The following is a 26,414-nucleotide window of genomic DNA, read 5'->3' on the forward strand; positions in this document are numbered from 1 at the left end:
GGTCCGATATTATTGGGCCTAAAAAGTGGGTGGGTATTGTCCCACCCACTTACAATGGCTCCGGCGCCCATGAATAAAATATATATGTAACAGGGACTGTGTGATCTTTGGGGGACAGTTCTGTCAGTGTGGAGGCCTGACTGCCTTTGTGGCCTGAGGCCTGTGTCACGATGCAAGCTTAGTTTTTCCTGGATTGCTCAGACATATCGGGCTACACTAATGGAGATCATGGTGATCAGGGATAACCAGTATCACGACGCTGGTTATCATCTCGCTCATTCGATCCAGGTTTGCCATGAACGTGGACATATAAGGGGTGGGTTCCGAGGCAGCTGACCAATAACAAACATGAGCGACAAGGAAAAATGCACAGCGTGTTTCACGGCGGAGGAGCAGCATATTATACTGGACACAGGTTTAGGATAGGTTTTCTATCCCGATCAGAGGTGAACCAGCTTTGTGATACAGAAAATCCGGAGTTGAGCCTGAAGTTATCTCGCTAACCCATTAATCCCGCTTCGTCATACAGGCTCTGGCCTGCTGCCATTTCGATCGAGCTTTGGCTCTGTCGAAAGACAAAGTAAATAAATTGATTTGCAATTTATAAAACATCTAGTTGCTCTTTGCAGGGGTATTTTATGGCCCTTTTCCACTAGTACCTACTGGGCTCGACTCTACTCAGTTTGAGAGCTTTTCCATTACGTGGTAGTACCTGCAGGTCCCATTTTCGTACGTACTCAGCTGGGGTTCCAAGCGAGCTGAGTCGAGCCGAAAATGTGACGTAAACGCCGTGCAAGCCACCGATTGGACAGCGAGTGACCACATGAGAGAGAAAAAAAAAAACGGCAACAGCGACCGTGCACATTGATCATCACTGAAGTTGGCAAAGTTTGAAAATGGCAAGCAAACCGGTACCGTGGTCAAATGAAGAGGTGGAGACTTTTCTGTGCTTGGTGGCGGCTCAAAGAATCCAGAGGGAGCTGGACGGTGCACCGCCTTGCTCCACCCACGGCGAGGTGGTACTCAATTGTAATGGAAAACCACCAAAACCGTGTCGAGGTGAGTAGAGTCGAGTAGATACTAGTGGAAAAGCGCCATTAGTTGCTAACACGGCACACCACAGCAGGTTTACGGTGAGCGTCCTAATTTAGCGTGTGCATGTTAAAATAGCTTACAGTTCCCAACAAAAAAATAAATCACCATTACACCTATGCTCTTTTGACAGGTCTATCGTATATATGGAAGCAAATCTGTGCCATCAGAGTTTGAATTTGAATTTTTAGCACTGAATTTTTTTGCATCGAATTTCAAGCATTGAATTTTATTTGCCTCTGATTTTTTTCTAATGTTTAAAATAATTCAGTGTAAAAAAAATTCAATGTCTCAAAAAATTCAGTGCAAAAAAATTCGATATCTCAAAAAATTCAGTGTAAAAAAATTCAATGTCTCAAAAAATTCAGTGCAAAAAAATTCGATATCTCAAAAAATTCAGTGTAAAAAAATTCGATATCTCAAAAAATTCAGTGTAAAAAAATTCAATGTCTCAAAAAATTCAGTGCAAAAAAATTCGATGTCTCAAAAAATTCAGTGTAAAAAAATTCAACGTCTCAAAAAATTCAGTGCAAAAAAATTCGATGTCTGAAAAAATTCAGTGTCCAAAATTCACAGTCAACATCCGGGTAACCAAAGAGAAGCAATCGATCCCTGAATCAAATCCTTCAACATCCAGCCAATCAAGTTACGCTCCACTGGTCCTGTGACCCCGAAACAGGAAGGCGGTGAAGCTCACTCAGCAATGTCAACAACAGGCAGAAACGACTGCGCTACGGTGAGTGTATTTACTTCTTATTCACAATTTTTATTCATAAAATTCAGTAATAGATATTACCGGACACGTTGCACATTAACAGAAGTTACTGGACAGTATCTGCACGGAACGTGTTATGAGGTGGCGTCTGTTAAAAGTGGGTTAGCAATTGGCTAACGTTATGTTTGCATGGTTTACTTAAGCGATAAGCCCCTTGAAGCCGTGGGTTACAGTGATTTTACAACAGCGGAGGGGAGTGCCCCTAATAATGCAGCAATAAAACTGAGAACTATTCATTCTTCCACCAAGCAAGATAGAGTGGACAGAATGGTTGCCAAGCAACACAGACGCTAAGATTGCTTTTTCATCTAGCGCTATCATCATGTCACATCAGGCTATTTGGGCTCGTTAACGTTGAATTGGATATTTCCATTAATAGTGCAGTTGTTAAAATAGTGTTCAATTATGTTTGGACTCCTCTTTGCAGGGACGGTGACATGCGTTTCGCGACAGGTGCGTTTTTGCGCAGACGTATGCCTAACGTCGGTTGTAACAATAACAATAAAAGTATACAGTTAATTTACCATACATCTGCGCTGTCACACTGTGTCCGCTTTGGGTGGAGATAAAAGGCAGGTGGATCAGGAGGCAGCAGGGAGAGGTAGGCTATTTCTCCAGGGAGGCCACCGGACACAGTGGTTTACCCGGCTGCTCATATATGAATCCCCGCAGGCGTTCTATGTTTTTTCGGCAGCATCTTTGTGATTTTTTTTTTTTTTGTGCATTCGTTGAAAGACAGGGTGACATATTTTAGGCCATCTTCGTTGTGGCGAATGCTGAAGGAGTCGGGCTTTAATTTGCGGTTGCCCTCGTTCGCCCTGCGTCCCATATGAAGCTGCACGTCAAACCAGACTTTACAGACAAGCCCCCAAGGTGTGTTTGAACTTCGTGCCTGAAAGTGCTTCATCTTCTGGCAGTCTGCCTTGGTTATGGCTTGGTGGTGGGAAGATTTGTCACGTCCTTCTCGGCGGAGTTTCTTTACCACACCGGCGAAAACATTGTTGCTGGTGCCTGGTGGTGAATTCAGCGTCTTTTAACAGACACCAAGCAGCTCCTCCAACCACTCATCCAGGCTCAGGCCACCCAGCAAATCAAAATTCACTACAAAGTCTGACATTTTGTTGACAAAAGTCTTGGAACAAATGTGACCTAACGAGTAAATTGAGCGCAGAGTAGTTGGTTGCTAGGCAACGCTATGTCCGTTTACAGTGGCGCAGGGATATTTTGTGCTGCGGTCTACCAGTGGGTTACACTGATTTTACAACGGTATGGAACGCAGCTCAGCCAATCACATTTAAGGATGGGAATCACCCGTTTTATAATGTTAGTGCCGTTTTATAATGTTAGTGATGTCACTCACAGTTCTGTGGCAGCGAGTATCTGGACAAGAAATATCTGACTGACATTTAACATCTGGTTAGTTATGAGTTGCTTTACCCAAAACAGTTTTTAAAATAGTACGAATGGACAGCAAATAATGTAGCTGTCACCAAACTCCTATACTGCTTATCATTATCATTTAGCTGTTTAAACCCTCATCTTTGTGCTGCTGGTTTGTAAATCCTTATTTTTTTTGTGCTGTATTTGTGATGACAGGATAGTCAGGCTGATCTTGTGCAGTCAGCTGGCGCTTATTGCAGTTAATCAGTTCGTTAAACAGATGGTACCTAAATAAAGATTTCTTCAAACTCATCTCTGTACATTTATTATTAAGCTGGACAAACAGTTACTTGACTGCATACAGCATTTAAAAACACAAGTTCTTGTGTGCAAGTGAACTCTAAGAAGTCCAGATCCAGAGGCATGTGTCCCAGAATATGCGAAGTCTCTCTAAAAGATGATTCAGCAGGAAATCCTAGCAGAGAAAAACAAAATAGAAAATTACCAATAAAAAAGCAAATTCATGATTGTAAGACCTTGTGTTTGGAAAGTGTGTAATCTGTAATAATAATTGCTTCATCAGATACTTGAACAATTCAAAATCTGCAACATATATTAACATCATTGCACAATAACACATGCACCATGAACTTTTTATGGAAAAAAATAATGGTAAGCATGATATTCTTAAATAAAACATTAGGCTACAACATTAAATAAACAACATGTTATATTTCTAATGTTTCAAGTAAGTAAACATCTTATCTGAGTGAATGTTCAGAGCTGAGCTTATTTATTTTTATATGAAAAATGCTAATTTATAAATGTCCTCTGTAGTGGAAGTCAGGACTTTGCACTTATGTTTTTTTGGACATTTTTCAGTAGACAGTCCTATGATACAACAGAGGCAATTATTTACAGAATCACTGAAGAGATTCTCAAGTGAACTATCCCATTTAACATTTTTATGTGATGTTAACTGTCCTAAATTATTGTTTGTGCTTTGTCTTTCTCCTCAAGTTTATGCCTGTCATGTATGCAGAATTACACCAGATAATGCTGCCCTGAGCCATAGAGACTGCAGTATTTCTCACAGTACATCTAGAACAATTATATCCTGTTGTCCACTTAAGTGGACATGCTGTAAAATTTGAATAAAGCAAAGATTTAATATTTTTTCTTTGCAATGTGTTTTTTAACTACCCCAACACTGAATTTATGTCAAAAATTTTACATGAAATATATATTTTCCTGGGACTCGGGAGGAAGGGAGACATTTCCACTCCAACTTTTGGCTCAAAGAAAAATAGTCACAAAGTGATTCAAAAAGGAACGGAAAAAATGAATAAACCAGAACAGAAAGTACACATAACAATGCCACATTTAAGACTTATTATACAAGTCGATTGATTTGTCCACTTTCCAATTGAAGATAACACCAAGATGGGCTGTAGCTGCGCTACCAATTCATAGCCTAGCCCTAGGCTATGTTTTGCTTGTTTGTTTCATTCATTACAAACAACCTTTGTTGCTTGTAGTTGTCATCACTAACCTATGAGCTAGTATGACCCATGCTGTTACCAGTTAACACTGTAATTTAATCATTTGCGCCTTCTTTTAATGTTTTGGGAAATGTGAAGTAGCTAGTAACTTAACAGTTTGCTGTTAAACAAACTAACAGATATTTCTTGCCAGCCACATCATAACATAAGGTTAGCCAATTGCTAACCCACTTTTAACGGACGCCACCTCATAGAACGTTCCGTGCAGATACTGTTCAATAATGGTAATGTATGGTAAATTAACTGTATACTTTTATTGTTATTGTTACAACCGACGTTAGGCATACGTCTGCGCAAAAACGCACCTGTCGCGAAACGCACGCCACCGTCCCTGCAAAGAGGAGTCCAAACATAATTGAACACTATTTTAACAACTGCACTATTAATGGAAATATCCAATTCAACGTTAACGAGCCCAAATAGCCTGATGTGACATGATGATAGCGCTAGATGAAAAAGCAATCTTAGCGTCTGTGTTGCTTGGCAACCATTCTGTCCACTCTATCTTGCTTGGTGGAAGAATGAATAGTTCTCAGTTTTATTGCTGCATCATTAGGGGCACTCCCCTCCGCTGTTGTAAAATCACTGTAACCCACGGCTTCAAGGGGCTTATCGCTTAAGTAAACCATGCAAACATAACGTTAGCCAATTGCTAACCCACTTTTAACAGACGCCACCTCATAACACGTTCCGTGCAGATACTGTCCAGTAACTTCTGTTAATGTGCAACGTGCCCGGTAATATCTATTACTGAATTTTATGAATAAAAATTGTGAATAAGAAGTAAATACACTCACCGTAGCGCAGTCGTTTCTGCCTGTTGTTGACATTGCTGAGTGAGCTTCACCGCCTTCCTGTTTCGGGGTCACAGGACCAGTGGAGCGTAACTTGATTGGCTGGATGTTGAAGGATTTGATTCAGGGATCGATTGCTTCTCTTTGGTTACCCGGATGTTGACTGTGAATTTTGGACACTGAATTTTTTCAGACATCGAATTTTTTTGCACTGAATTTTTTGAGACGTTGAATTTTTTTACACTGAATTTTTTGAGACATCGAATTTTTTTGCACTGAATTTTTTGAGACATTGAATTTTTTTACACTGAATTTTTTGAGATATCGAATTTTTTTGCACTGAATTTTTTGAGACATTGAATTTTTTTTACACTGAATTATTTTAAACATTAGAAAAAAATCAGAGGCAAATAAAATTCAATGCTTGAAATTTGATGGCTTTTAAAATTCATAGTCTGATTTCGATGCAAAAAAAAATTCAGTGCTAGAAATTCGATGCAAAAAAATTCAGTGCTAAAAATTCAAATTCAAACTCTGATGGCACAGATTTGCTTCCATACTTCACGCTTCTTGACCGGTGGCAGGTTAAACACGTCTGTCTGGCGTTCGTCCGTCCATTGACTTGCAGAACTTCCATCACCAGGTGTAGTAGGTTAGGTTGCTGATTTTTGTACAGACTACACTCACGCGACACGCGCAAGCTGCTCGATGCACATTCAGCCCAGCTGCTGTTAGCAGACTCTGCTCCTCCCGACCACAGATGTAGATTTAAAATCCACTTTTTACGACATTGTTCTGTGAGCTTTTTACATTTCTCAGCTTTGTGAACGACAATATTTGGTACTCTATAAAACCCATTTTCCTTTTCTCGGTTAGAACGATTGGAGCAGCCGTAAACTACACAAAACATGGGCATTTTTTCAGACAGCAGATCCTCAGAAATTAAGCTACTTCACTTCCTGCCCTCCATCTGAATTTTGCGCTCTCGGGATGCAGCAATGTGACGTCATGTGAAAGTAACCTATTACACGCGTGCAGTGTCGTGCACGTGCAGCATGGAAGCGTCACGTCATTATGGTCCGTCGAAAAGATTGCTCTGGCCCCCACCACACCCGAGTTCCCATCATGCCCAAAACACCAAAATGCCATAAAATTTGACTTATGAGATTTTATGCACAATAATCAAGTCAAATGCATCAAGTCTGCTTTATAATGTTTATTTTTTTAATGTATATATGGAAGTGGTCATGTACAGCATATCTACTATTGTGGCCCAATGATATAAACCAGCCAAAATGTGACTGAGATCCCAGAAGCACAGACAGAGATGAGAACCGAGTTTACAGGAAATTGTTTATAAAATAAACCCAATCTAAAGCCTATCTAACCTAACTAGTGTGGTGTGTATGGGTGCCTTGGCAAATGTGAATGGAGTTTGTGCTATGCTACATGTGTGAGAGAATGCAAGTATCTATGGTGTAAGAAGCTAAGTGTGGTGCGTATGTAAATGGAGAGGTAGGCGTTTACAGTGTGCTGTATTTCTAATTAAATGAGTCCAGGGCAGGGGTGAGGGAGTTTTCCTGGGCTTGGGGGGTGGCGAGAGGATTTCCTGGGTGGCAGGGGTTGGCGTTGCCATGGGCATGATTGGCATGGAGGCACGACATCTACTTTCCTATGAATGAACTCTTTCAGGCCTATCTTGAGCATCCTACACCAAAACATCAACAGAACATTCTGCATGGCAAACCATGTACTTTTTTTTGAGTTGCATGGGTTTTCACTCTTGCAGCCACACTTTATTATTTTTAAAATGTAGTCCTCATGAACAATAATCAAAGCTAATCTAACCCCTGTAAATAAATAATACATAATTAGTTAATACAATGTGTAGAGTTGCAAGGCAGAGAGATTAAATGGACAAGGGGGTGGGGTTGGATTGGGGGACTCTCACTGCACAGATCAATGCTTCCTTCTTCTCTTAGCAGTGGAACCTCAAACCAAACTCTTCAGGGGTTGGATCCATAACCAATGAAGCCATGTAAAGAAAAGTAATGGGTTAATATTCTGTGTTAATCCAAAGCAAGGGACCCTTTACTAAAGGGTAGGAATTACACAATTTTAGGGGCAAGGCCATTTGGACTTTGGTGTTGCCACTTTTTTTAGGGCATTAAGGCCACATGCCAGGTCACCAAGGCCATTGAGTAAAATGTGTGGACTTGTAACCTATGCTATGAATAAACATCATGACATCATACAATTAAACAAAAAAAAAAATCACACAAAATACAATGCTATTATATAGCTATTACCAACAAAATAAAATGTATAATCAAAATGTATTCATACTGTGGGCATTTCACTCTCAAAATATCAAAGTTTTTTGCTAGTATTCTCTCCGTTTCAGCGGAAATACATGAGATCTGACGTTAACTAGTCCTTGTCAGCCAGCCAACTTGGGCTTATCATGTTTTGTAGACATCGTGATTTCCCAAAACAGAATAAATACCACACATAGCAACACAAAACTGCTTTGCTAGTTCAATCATGTTGTAACTAGAATATCCGCTGGAAAAAAAATATTTTTTTCATGGACTGATAGTTATACTTCTGCCGATTTCTCAGTCATTTTTAATCTAACAGGTGCCGTGACAGCGACTCAGCAGCACAGCTGATCTTTATCTACAACGAACTTAAGAGTTATATTTAAATACAGGCTACTGCTTTCCAGTGTCAGCACCACAACAAACATCTATCTTTTAAGTTCTTTTATTAGGATAACCCCTTGAGATTAACCATCTCGTTTTCGAGGGGGTCCTAAACACAGCACAGAGAAAATGACATTATATGCAAGCAAATTTGACAAACATAGCAGTAAATAAATCATGACATAAATTTAAAAAGAACCAAGCAACAAATAACACAATACAAACACAACCTAAAACAAAAACACATACACATACACACAATGAGAAGAGAGAAAAAAACTCATAAACTCACCGGCAGATGTTTTATTTCAGCTGGGGGGGTGTCACTCCAATTTAAAGTCAGCTCCGATTAATGTGGCTAATCAGCAAAAGTAAAGACAGTAAGCAGTAATATTAAGGCTGAACAGCTTATATAATCACCTTTTCAAGCTGTTATCAATTTACCTCTGAAATGAAGATGACAGTTTTCACAGATGTGTTGATTTATTAAATGTTCATTTCAATGTACAGATGCAAACAAATTGACGAATTAATTAAATCAATGGCCTAGGCAACTCATAAAGACTAAACAAATTAATATCGATTAATAGGCTAACTAATAATTAACGCATTAATAACGAGAACAAAGTTACAGCCGCACATCTCCGTGGAAAATCTTCCAGGTACAGTCCGTGGTGCTGAATCTGCCTCAGCAGGTACTGTCCATGGTGCTGACTCTGCCTCAGCAGGTACTGTCCATGGTGCTGACTCTGCCTCAGCAGGAACTGTCCGTGGTGCTGACTGTACTTCAGCTGGCACTGTCCATGGTGCTGAATCTGCCTCAGCAGGTACTGTCCGTGGTGCTGAATCTGCCGTGCCGGCTTCATTTCCTGACCTCTCCAGCTGATCCAGCTCTTCACTCGTCACTCTTGCGTATCTCTCCTTTTTCTATTCTGTCTTGTCTTCCTCGTTCAGCCGTTTATCCAAACTTAGGTCGCCAAAGAAATCAAAATTGACAACAAAAGGGTCCATTATGCAGACTAACAAAGTTGACAGTGGCTTTTGATGCGGGTTTCAGTGAAACGTTTCGTGTTGCCATGGAAACCACACAGACTCGGGCAATAAGATATAGGTGGAGTAATATCCTCAGTGATGAGGAATTTTTTTATTTGAGCTGTCAGGCTCATTTGAGCACATTCTAAACGTCTGATTGACCAATCTGATTGCTCGGTCGGATCTATGTGTTGTATAATGGTTGCGCACGCATGCAAATCATTGCTTTGCTTTATAGCCACCAACATGAGCAGAAATTCAATTCATTTTGGATCGGGATTCGCTTTTTTCCCCTCTGGATTTTCTTGCATCCACGATAACCTTGAGAGATTGACTGCTTGAGGCACACCGGCCAAATTGGCCGTGAGGGGTACGATTATTTTCAGGGCACTACGGCCAGAGCGAGGGGCAACTACACTGACACTGCTGCAGGTGAGGAGAGAGATGGCTGCTAAGAGGCATTTTGAATCTGGAGCTACTAAATGGAAAAAAAAAAATCAAAACAAGAGGAAGCTCCTGCTTCACTTGAAGGTGGATATGTTGTGGAAATAAATGTAAAACTTTCTGGCGCCACATAAACACCTTAGCTGCTCCTCATAATGAGATAGAAGAGAGACTACTGTAAGTCTCTGTCATTTGTCTGCATATGCATTCACCTCTGTGAAAAAGGAGTGGTAAATTGACCAGTTGGTGGTCGTATATTAGCTTAAGTTTATGGCCTATCAATCTATGCATCAATAAAGAAGATCAATTTAAGGCTATTTGAATTGAACTTAGGGGCGCCTCCAAATAAAATGCCGCTTAGGGCCCCAATTTGGCCAGGGGCGGCCCTGGTGTGTAAGCACTAAAACGTGGCGTATGTCCTTTTCCACGGCAAAGTTCAGATGTATCAAGAGTGAAATGACTGTGGAAATGTGCGGTGCCTCACGCCAACTTCATAACTGGCATATGCACGTTTCTATAGCTATTGTTCCTTTGGCGACACTTAGAGGTGATGCTGGGAAACTGTTGATAATGTGAAAACAATTAGTCCCAGACACATGAACTTGCTTCATATATTTGATGTCTTCAGTATGTATCTACAATGTAGAAAGTAGTAAAAATAAAAAATAAAAACATTGAATGAGAAGGTGTGTCCAAACTTTTGACTGGTAGTGTACATTTTCAGTTTTCACAGCTTCAGCACCAGAGGGCAACTCAGGGTTTATTTTTGCTTACAAATTCTCATTTATTTATATACCAGATCATCTATGTATTTTCTTTTTCTCAGACATTTAAGGTTAATTTATTTACCTGACATGTTTCGGCGTTTATATACCAGTTTGATCAAATAATAAGATGAAATCAATAAAATTCCTTCTCACACGTCTTAATAAAATCAAAACACATTTTTATAGCATAAAAGGAAAACAGAGTATATTTGCTCAGTGATGAACGTAGACATTTCACCTCATTGAGTGTGGACAGTAACAAAACAAGAGGTAAAAAGAAAGAAGTATAGAAGTAAAGTATAGAAGTAAAGTGTGTGACTTTACAGCCGGAGCAGTGTACAAAGTGCAGAGTCAGTCCAGGCAGTGAGCCCACCCCACCCCCTCTCCCAGACGACTACCATTTTACTTTTGCTTTCAGATCTGGATGTAAAGACAGGTGAGACCTGCAGCTCAGACGCTGACGGAGCTCCTGTTTCATGCCAAAGGAAAATACAGTTTTATATAAAACAGTTTGTCATTTCTGCATGTAGACATGGGTAGATGTGTGATTTTCTTGGGGCTCCTAGCTGTGCTGCTGCTGGACTTTACAGAGGGTAAGTTTCATGAAACGCCCCCACGTCATATGCACACCTTAACAAGTACTAGTTACATTGTTTGTGTTTACATTATTGTACTGCACACAGTCCTATGTCTGAATTAACAGCCTACACCTCTTACTAATGCTGTATAACTGATATATAAAGAGAAAATTTGTTGCACAAGGGTGAAACCATTAATATCTTAATGTAAGATATTTACATAAAACGCCCCAGTGGATCAGGTTAATTTCATTTGAACAACAGATTTCCCGAGCATTTATATGAGCTATGCAAACTTCAACCCACATGATAAAAATTAATCCACGGACCACCAAAGTAACGTTTTTAATTAAATCAACTTAAAATTACTCTGGCACTCAGGGCCGGACTGGGAGACTGTTTCAGGCCACAAATCAGTCAGGTAATCAGGCCGCAGAGGTGGGGGGGTGGGAGGGGACTGTAATGGCCACTGTGTGAGAGTTGGCAACCTTGACTGTTTCCATGAAATTGAGGTGTGTCTTTGCTCACTGACTCTGTTTCCTGTACTTGTTTATGCTGCTGTTTCTGGCAGTGGAACACGAGTCAAATAATAATAACATAAATAAAGTGGGCGTACTTTCTATAAGTAACTTCCACTGTGAAAAACTAAGAAGATGCCCGTGCACAGCAGGCAGTCAAGGTGCCGGTAATGTGGCGAAGGGATAAACTAGTAGAGAGAACCACATACAGTGGAAGCATACCGCACACTGGACTGTGTAATGAGGATCTTTTATTTAGAGCAATGCGTTTCGCTGGTAGCTTCTTCAGGCTCATTCTGAGCCCAGGAAGTCAGGGTTATTTAACGGAAACGGTACTCAATAAATTTACATACATGATTGGACAATCAAACAAATCTAATATCAATGGCTAAGGAGTACCATTATCACATGTATTCCAGTGGATACATGCAGTTTCCAGCAGGATGAAAACATCAACAGTGCGCCAGTGCGCCTGGATATACATAGAAAAAGAGGAAAAATATACATAAACATGATGACGCAATCATTGTTCAGTGGTTGACAAACAATCTATATCACGCTCTAAAGGAATGAGCTCAAGTCAAGTGTTTAATTTAGTCCATTGGGTTCCATGCTGTTAAGGGTAAAGATCCATTAGGACTCTCTCTGCAGTAATTCCTGCTTCCCTAGAGACAACAGGCCAATGTGCCTGATACAAGCTCTCATTTCAAAGAAGCATGCTGAACTATTGTTATAACTGCCACCTGACAACATAAACAGTGAAGAAAAACATCAGTAGCTTTGTTGACTATTATTGTTATCACCATTATTATCAACCACACATCAGAAATATAAATAATATAATAATAATAATAATAATAAAGTGGGCCTATTTTCTATAAGTAACTTCCACTGTGCACGCTGTGTCCGACTGTTAACCCTTTGTGTACCATAAGCATTTACTAGACATTGACGGGACAGTATTTATATTGGTAGGGACTGTACAGTAGTGGCTGGATGTTGGTAGGGACGTGTCCCTGGCGTCCCAACCCAATTTTACACCCCTGCAGCAACTTTTTTTTTTTTTTTTTTTTAGGCTTTTGATAATGACAAATATTAAACAAAACAAGTGGCAGTAACAGTAAGCAAGGCTGAATGTGGAAAGGCATAGGCAAATACATATAGTGCAGGATGTGTGTATGTGTGTGTGTGTGTGTGTGTTCACCAAAACAGCAGTGCTGCTGCTGCTGTGCTGCTACTGACAGATCACTCTTTTTACGCTGAGTTTGTCTTTGATAATGGGAAATGTAGGTTTTTTTAATATATATATCTCCAAAACAGAAGGTTGTAGCAACACAGTTCAGCATCCCCGAAACCCCACACATCCGTAGCCTTCACTTTCTGTCTTTCATGCAATTGCTAAAACAGGTTGTAGAAATTTAGATTTTTTCATGTCTGTGACATATTTTACAGATAAGGTGCAGATATGTAATATTACACGTATACTGTCAATATGACTACCAGTAGATAATTTCCCTTGGCTATTTTGCTGACAGCCATGCAACTTAACGCAGAGAAAATCAGCTCCACGTCAAAACTCCTGCGCTGCAGCGAGGCCCGAGCTGCATCTGAGACACTCTGCTCACACAGACTGTGTCTGCTCTGTTCTGTTAATATAGACGCCCAAATGAAAGCCAAGAGGCTCTGTAACACACACAACACACACACACACACACACACAACACACACACACACACACACACACACACACACACACACACACACACACACAGCTCAGGTAGACATTTTGGCAGGTGTTCACTAGCAAGGACCACACCAACAACAAGATACAATTGAACGTTTTATTGCGAAGCGAATTGCGAACTTAATTGACAGTCTTGTAGTTCGGCTGCGTGTGGGGAAGCTTCTCAGGGAATCCGCCGTAGCTCCCGGGCACGACGAACCCCCTCAGGACCCTACGAGGACAGGAGAGAAGAAAGTAGAGAAACAGGGTGGGAGGGAGGGGCGCAGAATACGAGAGTGACAGAGGGGAAGAGGGTTAGGAGAATTTAAGCAATGCCGGAAGAGGCGTGGTTGTGGTGTGGTCCTGCTCCTGAAACTACGCTAGATAGCTTCAATTAAAAACTGTAATTCGAAACTTGACACAACAGTGGAAACTCTCCAGGTAAAAAAAAAAAGAATTCAACTTTGAGATAGTGAAATAAGTTGTTAGACCGCTATGATGGAGCTCAGGATTTATCAGGAAAATGGCTGCTTTACTCCAAACAATTTATCTGTATGAAGCTGGACTGTGTGTTTGACCTTTTGGCTGTGTAGAATACAGAACATTAATTAACATTAGATGCACACTGTTCCTGTTGGTGTTTTGGATTGTTAAATAATAAGAGAAGTTACACCACTGCATCTTGTCCATAAATTCTCACAGCCTCTCTCTTAATGTGGAGATGCAGTCATGGTTTCTGCTGCGGGGAGATCGCCACAAGTATTTAATCGACTCAACTGACACTTTTTTTTTCACCCACTCGCAACCCAAATGCTATAAATCAGAATGTTAATTTTCATGACTGAAGGGAAAAGCAAGGTGAGAAATAGTTTTGAGAAAAAAACATTTAAATAATGAGAAATCAGGAATACTTTACTGATCCCCCGAGGGGAAATTGGGACAGCTGCAGTAGCTCAATTCTCAAGAGAAGAATTAAATTATAAGAAAATTGAAAGAAATACAAAATATAAAAATATGTGCCTTACAAATTTTAAATAAGGATAAGGTGGAGAATTAACTAGAATTCAATTGGTGAAATACAAGCTAGTAGAAATACACATGGCTGCACATTCCTCGAACAGGCAGCAACTGCAGTAGTAGTAACTGTAGTAACTGTAGTAAAGGAGCACAGTCACTTGAATAATTGTCAAAGTGAGTACTTAAGTGTACCAGAAGCAGTGTTAGGCAGCATTGCACTCTTGTGGGTTTTTTCGATGCACACTGCCAATTTTAATCCATAATAAGAATCCTCTAATTTTTACAACAGTCCAGTGAAACATGAATTCAGCACTCAGTTTTCATTTGACCCACACTGTTTGTAATTCCAAGGCGTGCATAACCAACTGCATTATCACATGGTAGGCAACAGAGATGCTGTTGGTGCAGCAGGTGAAAAACCTCTGTGGAGGGTGGAAATTTTAAATCATGCAGTGTAGGTGTACAACCACTAGGTGGCACAATCTGGCATGCCCTTTTAATGCATCATTGTCTGTGATGTCCTGTGCACAATGCAAACACTATCAGCCTAAGATGACTAGCTCACGGTTTTATGTTTTGTTCATGAGATTATAATCTGAGTTAGAGATTGAATTTAACAAAAAAAAAAAAAAAAAAAAACTGTTATTTGACAAAATTTATTTAATTTGCACTTATTTTTTGTAGCCTATATATTGTTTATGAACAGAGAAGTGTTATTTTTTTATGTATACAAGTATATTTAGGTATATTTAGGTTTAAAGCAAAATATGTCAGTACTGATGGTTTTCACATGAATCATTTTAAATGACCTGTAATAACCAAGTAAGTAAGTAAGTAAGTAAGCGGTGGGTCCCTTGACAAATAATTCCCCTACATGTGGATCCCGGCATGGAAACAGCTGGGAAACCCTGATCTATAATAACCCCCTTCAACATCAGTCACCTTGCTGCCTAATGTTGAGGCCATAATATGCACCATTTTACAATAATTGCCAAAAAATTACATATTTTTATTTTCTTGTGTCTTCCTTTCGAAATCTAACTACTTATCATAAAAATGTAATGTTTTTTAGATTTTTTTTTTTTTAGCTACCACCCAGCCTAGACGTTTTGTCACTAAAAGTAATGGAGAAAATTGAAAGCCTGCCATTTGAAGTGTCACGTGCTCATTTTCACCTGGACTGACAAACTGCTCTCTCTTTGCAGGTGCAGAGAAACAAATATACCTTGCAGATGGAGGTAAACTCATATTGGAGTCACCCATTCCTGCTGAGCTCAAGCCCCTGACAAGCATCCTGTGGAAACATAATCGCAACATGGTGGTGGAATGGGTTGAGACATTAGGAAGTGTGGAGGACTACGGAGCATTTCATGGCCACACAACCCTGGATAGAAAGACTGCTCGTTTGGAGATCGACAATTTGACTCTTATCTACAGTGGAGTGTATTCTTTGGAGTTAAATGGCCAACTCCAGAGCGAGACATACATGGTTACTGTGATCAGTAAGTATGTAGTATTTTAGTCATGTGTGTTCTTGTTCTTTACTGTGTTGATGAAAGGTCAAGCTATGTGACTGACAATGTTCATATTGTTATTAGGCTAAGAACAGTTTATAGGTTAGTGTAAGGGATTTTAGTTGTTCATTTTTAGCCTAGGGTTTAGAATTTTATTAGTTTTATTTGTTATTATTTTATTAGTTAGGATTTTACCAACAAAATTATCACAGAAACAGTCCCATGACTGCTCTACTCCATTCAAGTTCTGTGATTACAATGCAACTTGTGCGTTCCAAGTGATAGTTTAATCCAGTTGGCTGAAACATAAGTGGGATATCATCAGCGGTCCAGGATTACTTTCAGCTTTTCAATGTAGGAGGAACAGGGAAATCCTGTTCTCCTGATTATTAGAGATAATCAGTGCAGATCATAAATCGATGCAAGTAAAGGTAATAAGAATACACAACAATTACAGAATAGAAGGTATTACAGGTCAATAGAAGGTATTACAGGAACGAGACAGATACAGCAACGTCTTAATCTCCATGAGATTAGGTGAGCAGTGTTACTATAGCTGATAAAAGGGTACACCACAGAGAAATACAATTTTTTAAAAGTTTTGTAGTTTATCAGGGTCTGATTTTACCGATAATGCCTATATTTATAGCTATTTTAGATTTATACAGTATGTGAGGTTTCCAAGTTCTTGGTACTTCTGTGAGAGAGACTAAAGAAGAAGGAAATCTGTTTCCTCCACCAACAGAGAAAGTCCCAAAGCCCACGGTGACAGTTGAGCCACTGTTTTGTTCTTCCACCTCATCTCTTTGCAAACTGAGCTGCAATGGAGGGATCCCAGAGGCCCAACCAATCACCTACAGCTGGAGGCCAAATACAGGAAACTGGACTGAGTCAAATAAACTGATGGACATCACCAACGATGACAACCATGTTGAAAATTTCTTCTGCCAAATGAAGAACCCAGTTAGTGAGGAAGAGAGCGAGCCATGGAAGAATGTATTCTACCCAGGTATGTAGTTTACTCTGCACAGTAATAGAGTAATATAATAATAAAGGTTAAAGATCTTGTCAGCACACAAATGCAGGATTAGCCGTTTGGAAAGTTTATGAGTTTAGGGTCTGGGAATTTTTTGTCTTTCTACTTCTACTTCTACACAAAAACAATTTCTATAATGTTTTTTTCTCCTGTTGGCTCCAGACTTAAATATTTTAACTTTCAACAAATTTTTATTAGCCTTTATAGCAAGCTGTTTGTCTAAGTTTTAGTTGTAAATTATGTTTGTCAGAATTATTTGAGTTGGGGTGTTATGACCAGGGGTCATGTATCTGTTGTGTTTACTTTTTGTTGTGTGCTGACAGCTCTTTCTCTCCCCTCCCTCTCTGCATCAGAAATCAGCTGTCTGTTTTCATGAGCTGCAGGTGTGCGAGCCTCTCCCAGCTGACCACGTGACCGAGCTGCTGCCGCTGATTGGCTGATCATTCCCTTTAAATGCCAGCTGATCCCAGCCGTCAGTCTCTGACTCTCTGACTCCCAACCGACAGCAGCCAACTATTTCCAGCGTCTGTGATTTGAGTGTTAGATAGACATCGGTTTTGAATAGTGGAAAATTATCTGCCCTTAGCATTGTGTGTTTTGTGGTGACCCTGTCACCACCTTTGTAAATATTGTAAATATTAGTGAGAGAAGTAGCAGTCCTCTGTAGGAGGGAGAAGCCTTTTTGTTATAGTTCTTTTCTCCTGTTTTACTTTAGATTAGGAGGTAGGTAAGTTTGATTGTCTTTTGTTTAATTTGTTTTCTAACAGGTAAGGCAGGGAGTTTGAGTTAGCGGTTTTATTTATTATTTTGGCTGTGCTCTCTCTGAAGTTTAATAAAACTGCTACTTTGCCTTCAAAATAGTGTATTGTTGGCTGGTGTACTTGGGAGTGGGAAGAGCAGGGCAACCATCGTGTGTGACCCTGGTGCCCCTAGGCCAGGGTCATAACATGATTTGGGGGCTCGTCAATTATTTTATTCGTTCGTCGTTTCGGGTAAGTTTGGTGAGTATTTGTCTTTTTGTCTCTGCTTGTCTGGCTGGCAGTCTTTTCTTTTGTGGGGGTGGCGGTATGGAGTTTAAATTGGAGGATTTCGCTACTGATCCAACAGTGGCAAAATTGGATAGATGTACGAGGGATGATCTGTGTCTGATTGCAACTTTTTTTGATGTGCATGTGCCTCTGAATGCAAAAAAACAAGAAATCAAGGAGCTAGTCTTTCAGGAGCTCTGTGCCAGGGGTTACTTTGAATCAGCTTCTGAAGTTGGAGCTGAGGGTGAAGCTGGTGTTACAACCCCACTCATGGACCCCCCTTCGCGAGGAATGAAAACTGAGGATCTCGCATTGACACTGCGTATAAGGGAGGTGGAGCTGCGAAACCGTGAGTTGGAGGTGGAAGCCATGCACTTGAGGGTAAGGGCTCTGGAGCTAGAGAGGGGAGCCTCTGTAGCTTCCAGTCCCATCCCAGCATCCCGACCACCCTTACCTAAACCCCGAGCTCGAGACTGCTTTGATGTGAGCAAGCACATTGCCTTAGTCCCACCGTTCAGAGAGTCTGAGGTTGACTCCTATTTTAATGCTTTTGAGCGCATAGCAGCTACTCTGAACTGGCCAAAAAATATGTGGTCCCTCCTGCTCCAATGTAAACTGGTAGGTAAGGCTCAGGAAGTATGTACATCTCTGTCTATAGAGGATAGTCTTAACTATGATATTGTGAAAGCCACCGTACTTCGTGCTTATGAATTAGTGCCTGAAGCCTATAGGCAGAAATTTAGAAAATGTGAAAAGACTGCCACCCAGACTTATGTAGAGTTTGCGAGAGAGAAAGGCGCGCTTTTTGACAAATGGTGTCAGGCCAGCAAGGTTAAGTCTATGGATGACCTTCGTGAGCTCCTCCTGCTGGAGGAATTTAAAAACTGTCTCCCAGAGCGTGTTGTTGTTTATTTAAATGAACAGAAGGTCTCATCTATTACTGCTGCTGCCGTATTGGCCGATGAATTTGCGTTAACGCACAAAAGTGCCTTTTCTCCTCCAATTCGGCGGGATCCAGTTCCCAGCAGGAGAGTTAGGTCCCCCAGAAGTGTTCGCCGTGACCCCACTGCTGTGTCGGAACAGCGAGAATGTTTCTATTGCCATGAGATAGGACACCTCATCGCCAACTGCCCCACTCTTAAAAAGAAAGAGCTGTCCAAAAATGCCAAAACACCCTCACCGGTTGGTCTGATTCACACCAAATCCACATCTATTCCTCCTCAGCCCTCAGTCGAGTGTGAGGAGATCGATGAAGATTTCCGTCCGTTTGTGACCAAGGGCTCTGTTTCTTTAGTGGGTGAGGCAGATAGCGTCCCAATTACTATCCTCCGGGATACCGGTGCAAAACAAACAATCATTCGTGAAGGTGTCCTGCCTTTTTCGGCTGACTCATATTATGGCGCAGATACTCTGGTGTGGGGAGTAGAGTTGACTGCGGTGCGTGCGCCTCTCCATTTTGTCCAGCTAACCTCTCCAGTCGTGTCAGGCAAATTCAAAATTGCTGTGAGGCCCCAGCTGCCGATAGCTGGCATTGACTTAATTCTTGCAAATGATGTGGCGGGGGGGAAAGTTTTTCCGTCCCCGGTAGTTACTGACGACCCGACCTTCACGGTTTGCGTCTCGCCCGCTGCGCTAGACTCGCCCCCTCTGTTTCCTGTGTGTGCCGTCACTCGTGCGCAGGCACGTAAAAATGCTGACTGTGTGGAATTACGTGACTCTTTTCTGTGTGATTTTGTTCAGACGGGCACAATCCCCGAAACTTCTGAGTGTGTGGATTTAGGTGACTCTTTAAGTGATTCTGTTCAGACAAGCGCAGCCCACAAAAATGGTGACGTAAAATGTAACGTGTCTGTTGAGCTTTGCCCCGATGAGTGTCTGAAAATGCCAGTAGATAGGGAGCATCTCATTAGAGAACAGCAAACTGACCCCACTTTAACATACTGTCTGTCCCAGGTAAATAAGCAATCCCCTGATAAGACTGTGACTTACCTTCTGGATGATGGTGTTCTGATGCGCTGTTGGTCTTCGAGTGTTACACATGAGTCCGTGCGACAAATTGTAGTCCCAAAGATTCTCCGCTTGCAGGTCTTGACTCTGTCCCATGATCATTGTCTGTCTGGTCATTTAGGTATCAGCAAAACCTATAAACGCATTTTGCGTTATTTCTTCTGGCCCGGCTTAAAGTCGGATGTGGTTAAGTTTTGTCGTTCGTGCCACACCTGCCAAGTCTCTGGTAAACCGAACCAAAAGATTCCTGCTGCTCCACTGCATCCCATTCCAGTAATTTGTGAACCATTTGAGCATGTCATTGTTGATTGCGTTGGGCCTTTACCAAAAACCAAGTCTGGTCACCAGTACATCCTCACGGTGATGTGTGCAGCCACCCGTTATCCTGAGGCTATCCCGCTGCGCACACTGAAGGCCCGTGCCATTGTCAAAGCACTTGTAAAGTTCTTCTCCACATTTGGTCTTCCCAAACGCATCCAAAGCGACCAAGGCACAAATTTCATGTCTAAGATTTTCGCTCAGGTAATGTCTGAATTAAATGTCAAACACCAAACGTCCAGTGCCTATCATCCAGAGAGTCAAGGTGCCCTAGAAAGGTTTCACCAGACGCTTAAAAGTATGCTTCGCAAATTCTGCACGGAGTCGAACCGTGAATGGGATGAAGGGTTGCCTTTGATGATGTTTGCTGTGCGGGAAACTCAACAGGAGTCCTTGGGTTTCAGTCCCGCTGAGTTAGTTTTTGGTCACACTGTGCGCGGTCCTCTGCGCCTGTTGCGGGAGCGGTGGCTCTCCCACCAGTCCAGTGGCCAGAACATTTTGGATTATGTCAGTTCATTTCGGGAGAGATTACATCACGCTTGTGAAATGGCCCGTGAGTCTCTCTCCTCTGCTCAGTCCAAAATGAAGCAAAATTTTGATAAGAAAACTGTGGTGCGTTCTTTTCAGCCAGGTGACCGTGTTTTAGTTTTGTTACCTGTTGGCGGCTCTGTAATACAGGCAAAATTCTCCGGCCCATATGTAATTGACCGCAAAATCAGTGACACAGATTATGTGATCCAAACCCCCGATCGTAAAAGGAAAACTCGTGTGTGCCACATCAACATGCTCAAACAGTATGTTGACCGCGCATCAAGTGCCTCGTCGCCGGTAGTCTCTCCGGTAGCCTCCGTCGCTGTCTCCCGGCCCGCTTATGACCCAAAAGATGACGGGCTGGATGACATTGGCGCTTCTGTTTTATGTGCTCGCCTGTGTAACACTGAGATTTTGTCCAATTTAGATGCCCATTTGGCACACTTGTGTGATTCGGCCAGAGGTGACATTAGTAAGCTCATCCAAAATTTCCCAAAACTTTTCGGTGGTACTCCCACCCAAACACACGTACTGTCTCACGACATTGACGTAGGGAATCACAAACCCATAAAACAGCACGCATATCGTGTCCATCCAACCAAACGTGCTGTAATGCAAAAAGAGGTAAAGTATCTCTTGGAGAATGGTTTTGCTGTTCCCAGTTGTAGTCCCTGGAGTTCACCATCGTTGTTGGTGCCAAAATCCGATCAGACCCCCCGTTTTTGCAATGATTATCGGAGGCTGAATAGCATCACCAAACCCGATTCATTTCCTCTCCCGCGCATGGACGATTTGGTCGACCGCGTGGGCTCGGCCAAATTTGTCACTAAATTGGACCTCCTTAAAGGATATTGGCAAGTTCCACTTACACCCCGTGCCTCTGAAATTAGTGCCTTTGTCACCCCGGATCATTTCCTGCAATACACCGTCATGCCGTTTGGTCTACGGAACGCACCTGCCACTTTCCAGCGGCTGATGAATACAGTGTTGTGTGGCGTTGAAAATTGTGGTGTATATTTAGATGACATTGTTGTGTATTCATCCACCTGGTCTGAACATTTGGACACTCTCTGTGACGTCTTCACCCGGCTGCAAAACGCTTCCCTCACCCTCAACTTGGCCAAGTGTGAGTTTGGGAAGGCTGTTGTAACATATCTGGGCAAGCAAGTGGGACAGGGTTGCGTTAGCCCTGTCTCTTCCAAAGTGCAGGCCATTCTGAATTTCCCAGCTCCTCAAACGCGCCGTGAACTCCGCCGTTTTCTGGGGATGGCTGGATACTATAGGGCCTTCTGTAAAAACTTTGCTGACGTCACAGCTCCGTTGACAGGTTTAGTTAGTCCTAAAACCCCTTTTCAGTGGTCGGGGGAATGTCAGTCCGCTTTTGAGGCTGCTAAAGCTCTCCTCTGCAGTGCCCCTGTGCTCGCTGCTCCCAACTTTGCGCGTCCGTTTAAGTTGGAAGTGGATGCCAGTGCGCATGGAGCGGGCGCAGTGCTCTTGCAGGAGGATGACAGTGGCATTGACCATCCTGTAGCCTATTTCTCCAAAAAGTTCAACAAACACCAGTTGCACTATAGCACGATTGAGAAGGAGGCCCTGTCTTTGTTGTTGGCTCTCCAGCATTTTTCTGTTTATGTTAGCTCCAGCCCAGTGCCCACTGTCGTTTTCTCCGACCACAACCCACTCGTTTTTTTGTTCCGGATGCAGAATAGCAACCAACGCCTTATGCGCTGGTCTCTTTTACTTCAGGATTTTGATGTTGAAATTCGTTATAAGAAGGGTTTAGACAATATTATGGCTGATGCACTGTCTCGCTCCTAGTTAGTGTAAAAAAAAAAAAAAAAAAAAAAAAATCAGACATGTTCTGTAGGGGGAACATGTTTGATTTTCTTTGGGTGGGGAGGTGTTATGACCAGGGGTCATGTATCTGTTGTGTTTACTTTTTGTTGTGTGCTGACAGCTCTTTCTCTCCCCTCCCTCTCTGCATCAGAAATCAGCTGTCTGTTTTCATGAGCTGCAGGTGTGCGAGCCTCTCCCAGCTGACAATTAAAATGGTAAATATAACCACAAGTCAAAGTAAATTAAACAGTCTTCAACTAAATGCAAAATTTAGAGGAATTTGAATATGAATGTATTCTTCCATGTTTGGAAAAAAAAAAAAAAAAAAAATCTTTGTGTGTTGACTAATTAAGGTGGAAACTTTTTCCATTTGTGGCACCCCCTAGGGATGCAACACAACATCCTTGGACGCATACGCTCAGTGAACACTCCTGACCAGATATCTCAAATTTCAGGTTGATATCTGAGTGAGTTCATGAGTTACTGCAAGTTTTGTAAAATTCGTCTTGCCTCCAAATTCTAAACCGAGACTACAGGGAAACTTTATTGATTATCAAAATGCCCACAAAATGTGTTAGAGGATCAGTGAAGAAAACTGTTTTAGACAAAATGCAAAATAGCAGGAAATCTACTCTGGTGGATATGGGGGAGACTTACACTAAGAAATGCATCTTCACCCTGGAAATCCTGGAAAAAAATGTGTTGCTGCCATGTACAGTTCAGCACTTATGGGCCAAAATGTAAATATGACAGCGCCACCATGTGGCCCAATAAGTATAATTTTGTTTTCCTGAGTTGTGGGTGAGATTTCCAACCGAGCTGCAAAGTTTTGCAAACCAAGAAAGCCAGAATAATCCAAACAACCATAAGAGGGCTCCAGTACCTTTGCTGCTTTGACTCCTAATTATGGCATAAATTGTGACTATTCCAACAAAAAGTGTGTAAAGGTCCGTTGGACACTGGACAGGGTTGACAAGGCAGGTAGAAATGCAGGGCCTCTAGAAGAACCTGAACTGAGAATGAGCTGTTCTGACTGGGTAGACAAAGCTGATAACAGCTCTTAGCTGAATAGTTAGAATCAGGGGTGTTGTTGGGATCTGAAGACGTCAGATTAGTCCAGTCAGTCACCATTAGGGCTGGGTATTGCCCAGGGCCGGCCTGTGGCATAGGCAGTATAGGCAAATGCTAAGGGCGCCATCTGCTGGAGGGGCGCCGCTAGCGGCCAGAGGGGCGCCGGCTGTGTGTGCCTTTTATTATAAACGGGTGCTTCCCATCCTTAAATGTGATTGGCTGAGCCGTGTTCCATGCCGTTGTAAAATCAGTGTAACCCACTGGCAGACCGCAGCACAAAATATCCCTGCGCCAGTGTTAACGGACATAGCGTTGCCTAGCAACCAACTACTCTGCGCTCCACTTCCTCATTTGGTTACATTTGTTTCAAGACTTTTGTAAACAAAATGTCAGACTTTGTAGTGAATTTTGATTTGCTGGGTGGCCATGAAACATTTTATTACTTCTTCCCCTCTGAAACTCCAACTCTACTACATTCAAAATCCAACTTCTTCCAAACAAAAAAAAAAAGAAAAAGAAAAAAAAGAAAATCAGGGCTGGCATTAAAACATTCGGGGCTTAAGCCCAACACATGTTGTTAAAATGATGGATTGAAGTAGTGCTGAATAATGGAGGGTACAATATGTTTACAACAGACCCAGGCATTTGTAGCAATTTGTAGAGTTGGCCTGATAAATATTCAGAATACCAAGTGGAGCAGAGAGAGAAGGAGCTGAATGATCTTCATGCAGCCTGCATGGCTAACAGTTCTCATCTCTTCTGTAAATGGTAAAATGTCAGACGTTTGGTCCTGTGGGTACTTGGCATTGCAATGTTACTATATCTAATAAAAGGGTATATCACTCTGTTATAAAAATTAACACTAGTTCTGTTGTTTATCAGGGTCTGATTTTACCGATAATGCCAAAACCTGTAGCTGTTTTAGATGATTTATACAGTATGTGAGGTTTCCAAGTTATTGGTACATCTGTGAGAGAGACTAAAGAAGAAGGAAATCTGTTTTGTCCACCAACAGAGAAAGTCCCAAAGCCCACGGTGGCACTGGAGCCACTGTCTTGTTCTCCCTCCTCACCGCCCTGCGCTCTGAGCTGTAATGGAGGGATCCCAGAGGCTGAACCAATCACCTACAGCTGGAGGCGAGATACAGGAGACTGGACTGAGTCAAGTAAACTGATGGACATCACCAACGATGACGACCATGTTGAAAATTTCTTCTGCCAAATGAAGAATCCAGTTAGTGAGGAAGAGAGCGAGCCATGGAAGAATGTATTCTACAAAGGTCTGTAGTTTACTCTGCACAGTAAAATGAATAAGAGTTTAACATTTTGTCAGCACACACATGCAGGATTAGCTGTTTGGTGGTATTGATATATTTTCCAGTGGTAATCTGGTTTGTGAATTGTGACTTGACTTTGAAGGAAGACTAACACATTTTTAGCGCTGACTCAGCCTTTGTTTTTAAACAGATAGAAAGCAGCTTTACGTTGCTGTGGCAGTTGGGGTGGTGGCTGCAGTTATTCTGGTTGTTATTATTGGTGAGTATTTTTATTTGATTTCTTATAAGTTACTTGAGCTCCTTTTGTTCCAAGTCCCTAATCAACACATATGCAAGGTTATGAAGAATTACATTTCCCTAGTGATCATTGTGTGTGTGTGTGTGTGTGTGTGTGTGTGTGTGTGTGTGTGTGTGAAGCTGCAGACAGACCAACAAAAATATGACAACCTGCATTAATGAAGTATTTCCACTGTGTGCTTGTGCTTCATTTCAGCTTTCATAACACGAAGGTTCGTTTCATTACGTGGTGGATCTGTCAGTGAACTATGTAAGTGTTTCCCACAAAACCACTGAAACAAAAACATGTTAACATGAGTTTTTCACCTGCCTTGGTCTCTGTCTCTGTGGAAAAACTAACAACAGGACATGGAAAAGATCAGCAGGTGGAAACACAATCATTTTATCCAAAGAAAAATGAAGAGGGAGTGGATCAAGATATTTTATGGAAGTATTTAGTTTTAGGTTTTGAACTTGTGACAGTTAAAGTGATCAAATTAGTGGCTTTACTCAAAGACTTTCCTCACCCACAGTAAGCAGTGTAGCTGTAATTAGTAACTTTCCAGGGCACTCAAAGCAGCACCAGTAATAGTTTTGTAGCTTTTCTGTGCATTTAAAACAGTAAAGAAATTTTAAGTATAAATCTTAATTTATGTAATGTTAGTGTTTTACTGTATTATTGTGTATTATTTGAGTGTTGAAAAGCAAAACTTGATTTGGTTCATAGGTAAGGTGATTTGAATGTTTTGCATTGTTTTCACAAATTGAAGAATGCATTAAATCTATGGCACAGTGTTGGACTGCAAACACAAGTTTGTTGCTGTTGATATATTTTCCAGTGGTAATCTGGTTTGTGAACTGTGGCTTGACTTTGAAGGAAGACTAACAGAGTTTTAGCACTGACTAAGCCTTTGTTTTTAAACAGTTAGACTCTCATATTACTTTAATCTGCTGACTTGGGTGATGACTGCAGTTCTTCCGTTTTTTTCACTGGGTTTTGGTGAGTATTTTTATTTGATTTGTTGTCAGTAACGCATATGCAAGGTTATGAAGAGTTACACCTTCCTGTTCAGTGTGTGTGTGTGTGTGCGCGCGCGTGTGTGTGTGTGCGCGCGCGCGTGTGTGTGTGCGCGC

The 26,414-nt window shown here is 41.6% G+C and overlaps 2 protein-coding genes across 2 annotated transcripts in view; both read left to right on the forward strand.

Moving 5' to 3' along the window:
- The window catches only part of LOC115371761 (uncharacterized), a 311,531-nt gene that overhangs the window by 30,792 nt on the left and 254,325 nt on the right, over window positions 1–26,414 (forward strand). The window lies entirely within an intron of this gene.
- On the forward strand, window positions 11,074–25,622 carry LOC115371762 (uncharacterized). The gene is made up of 6 exons (XM_030069277.1): window positions 11,074–11,144; window positions 15,593–15,889; window positions 16,647–16,910; window positions 24,744–25,007; window positions 25,195–25,263; window positions 25,498–25,622. Exons 1-6 carry the CDS (start codon window positions 11,084–11,086, stop codon window positions 25,575–25,577), a joined length of 1,035 nt encoding a protein of 344 aa, XP_029925137.1. The 5' UTR covers window positions 11,074–11,083; the 3' UTR covers window positions 25,578–25,622.

Source organism: Myripristis murdjan, chromosome 14 (genome assembly GCF_902150065.1).
Source record: "Myripristis murdjan chromosome 14, fMyrMur1.1, whole genome shotgun sequence".
Taxonomy (NCBI): Eukaryota; Metazoa; Chordata; class Actinopteri; order Holocentriformes; family Holocentridae; genus Myripristis; species Myripristis murdjan.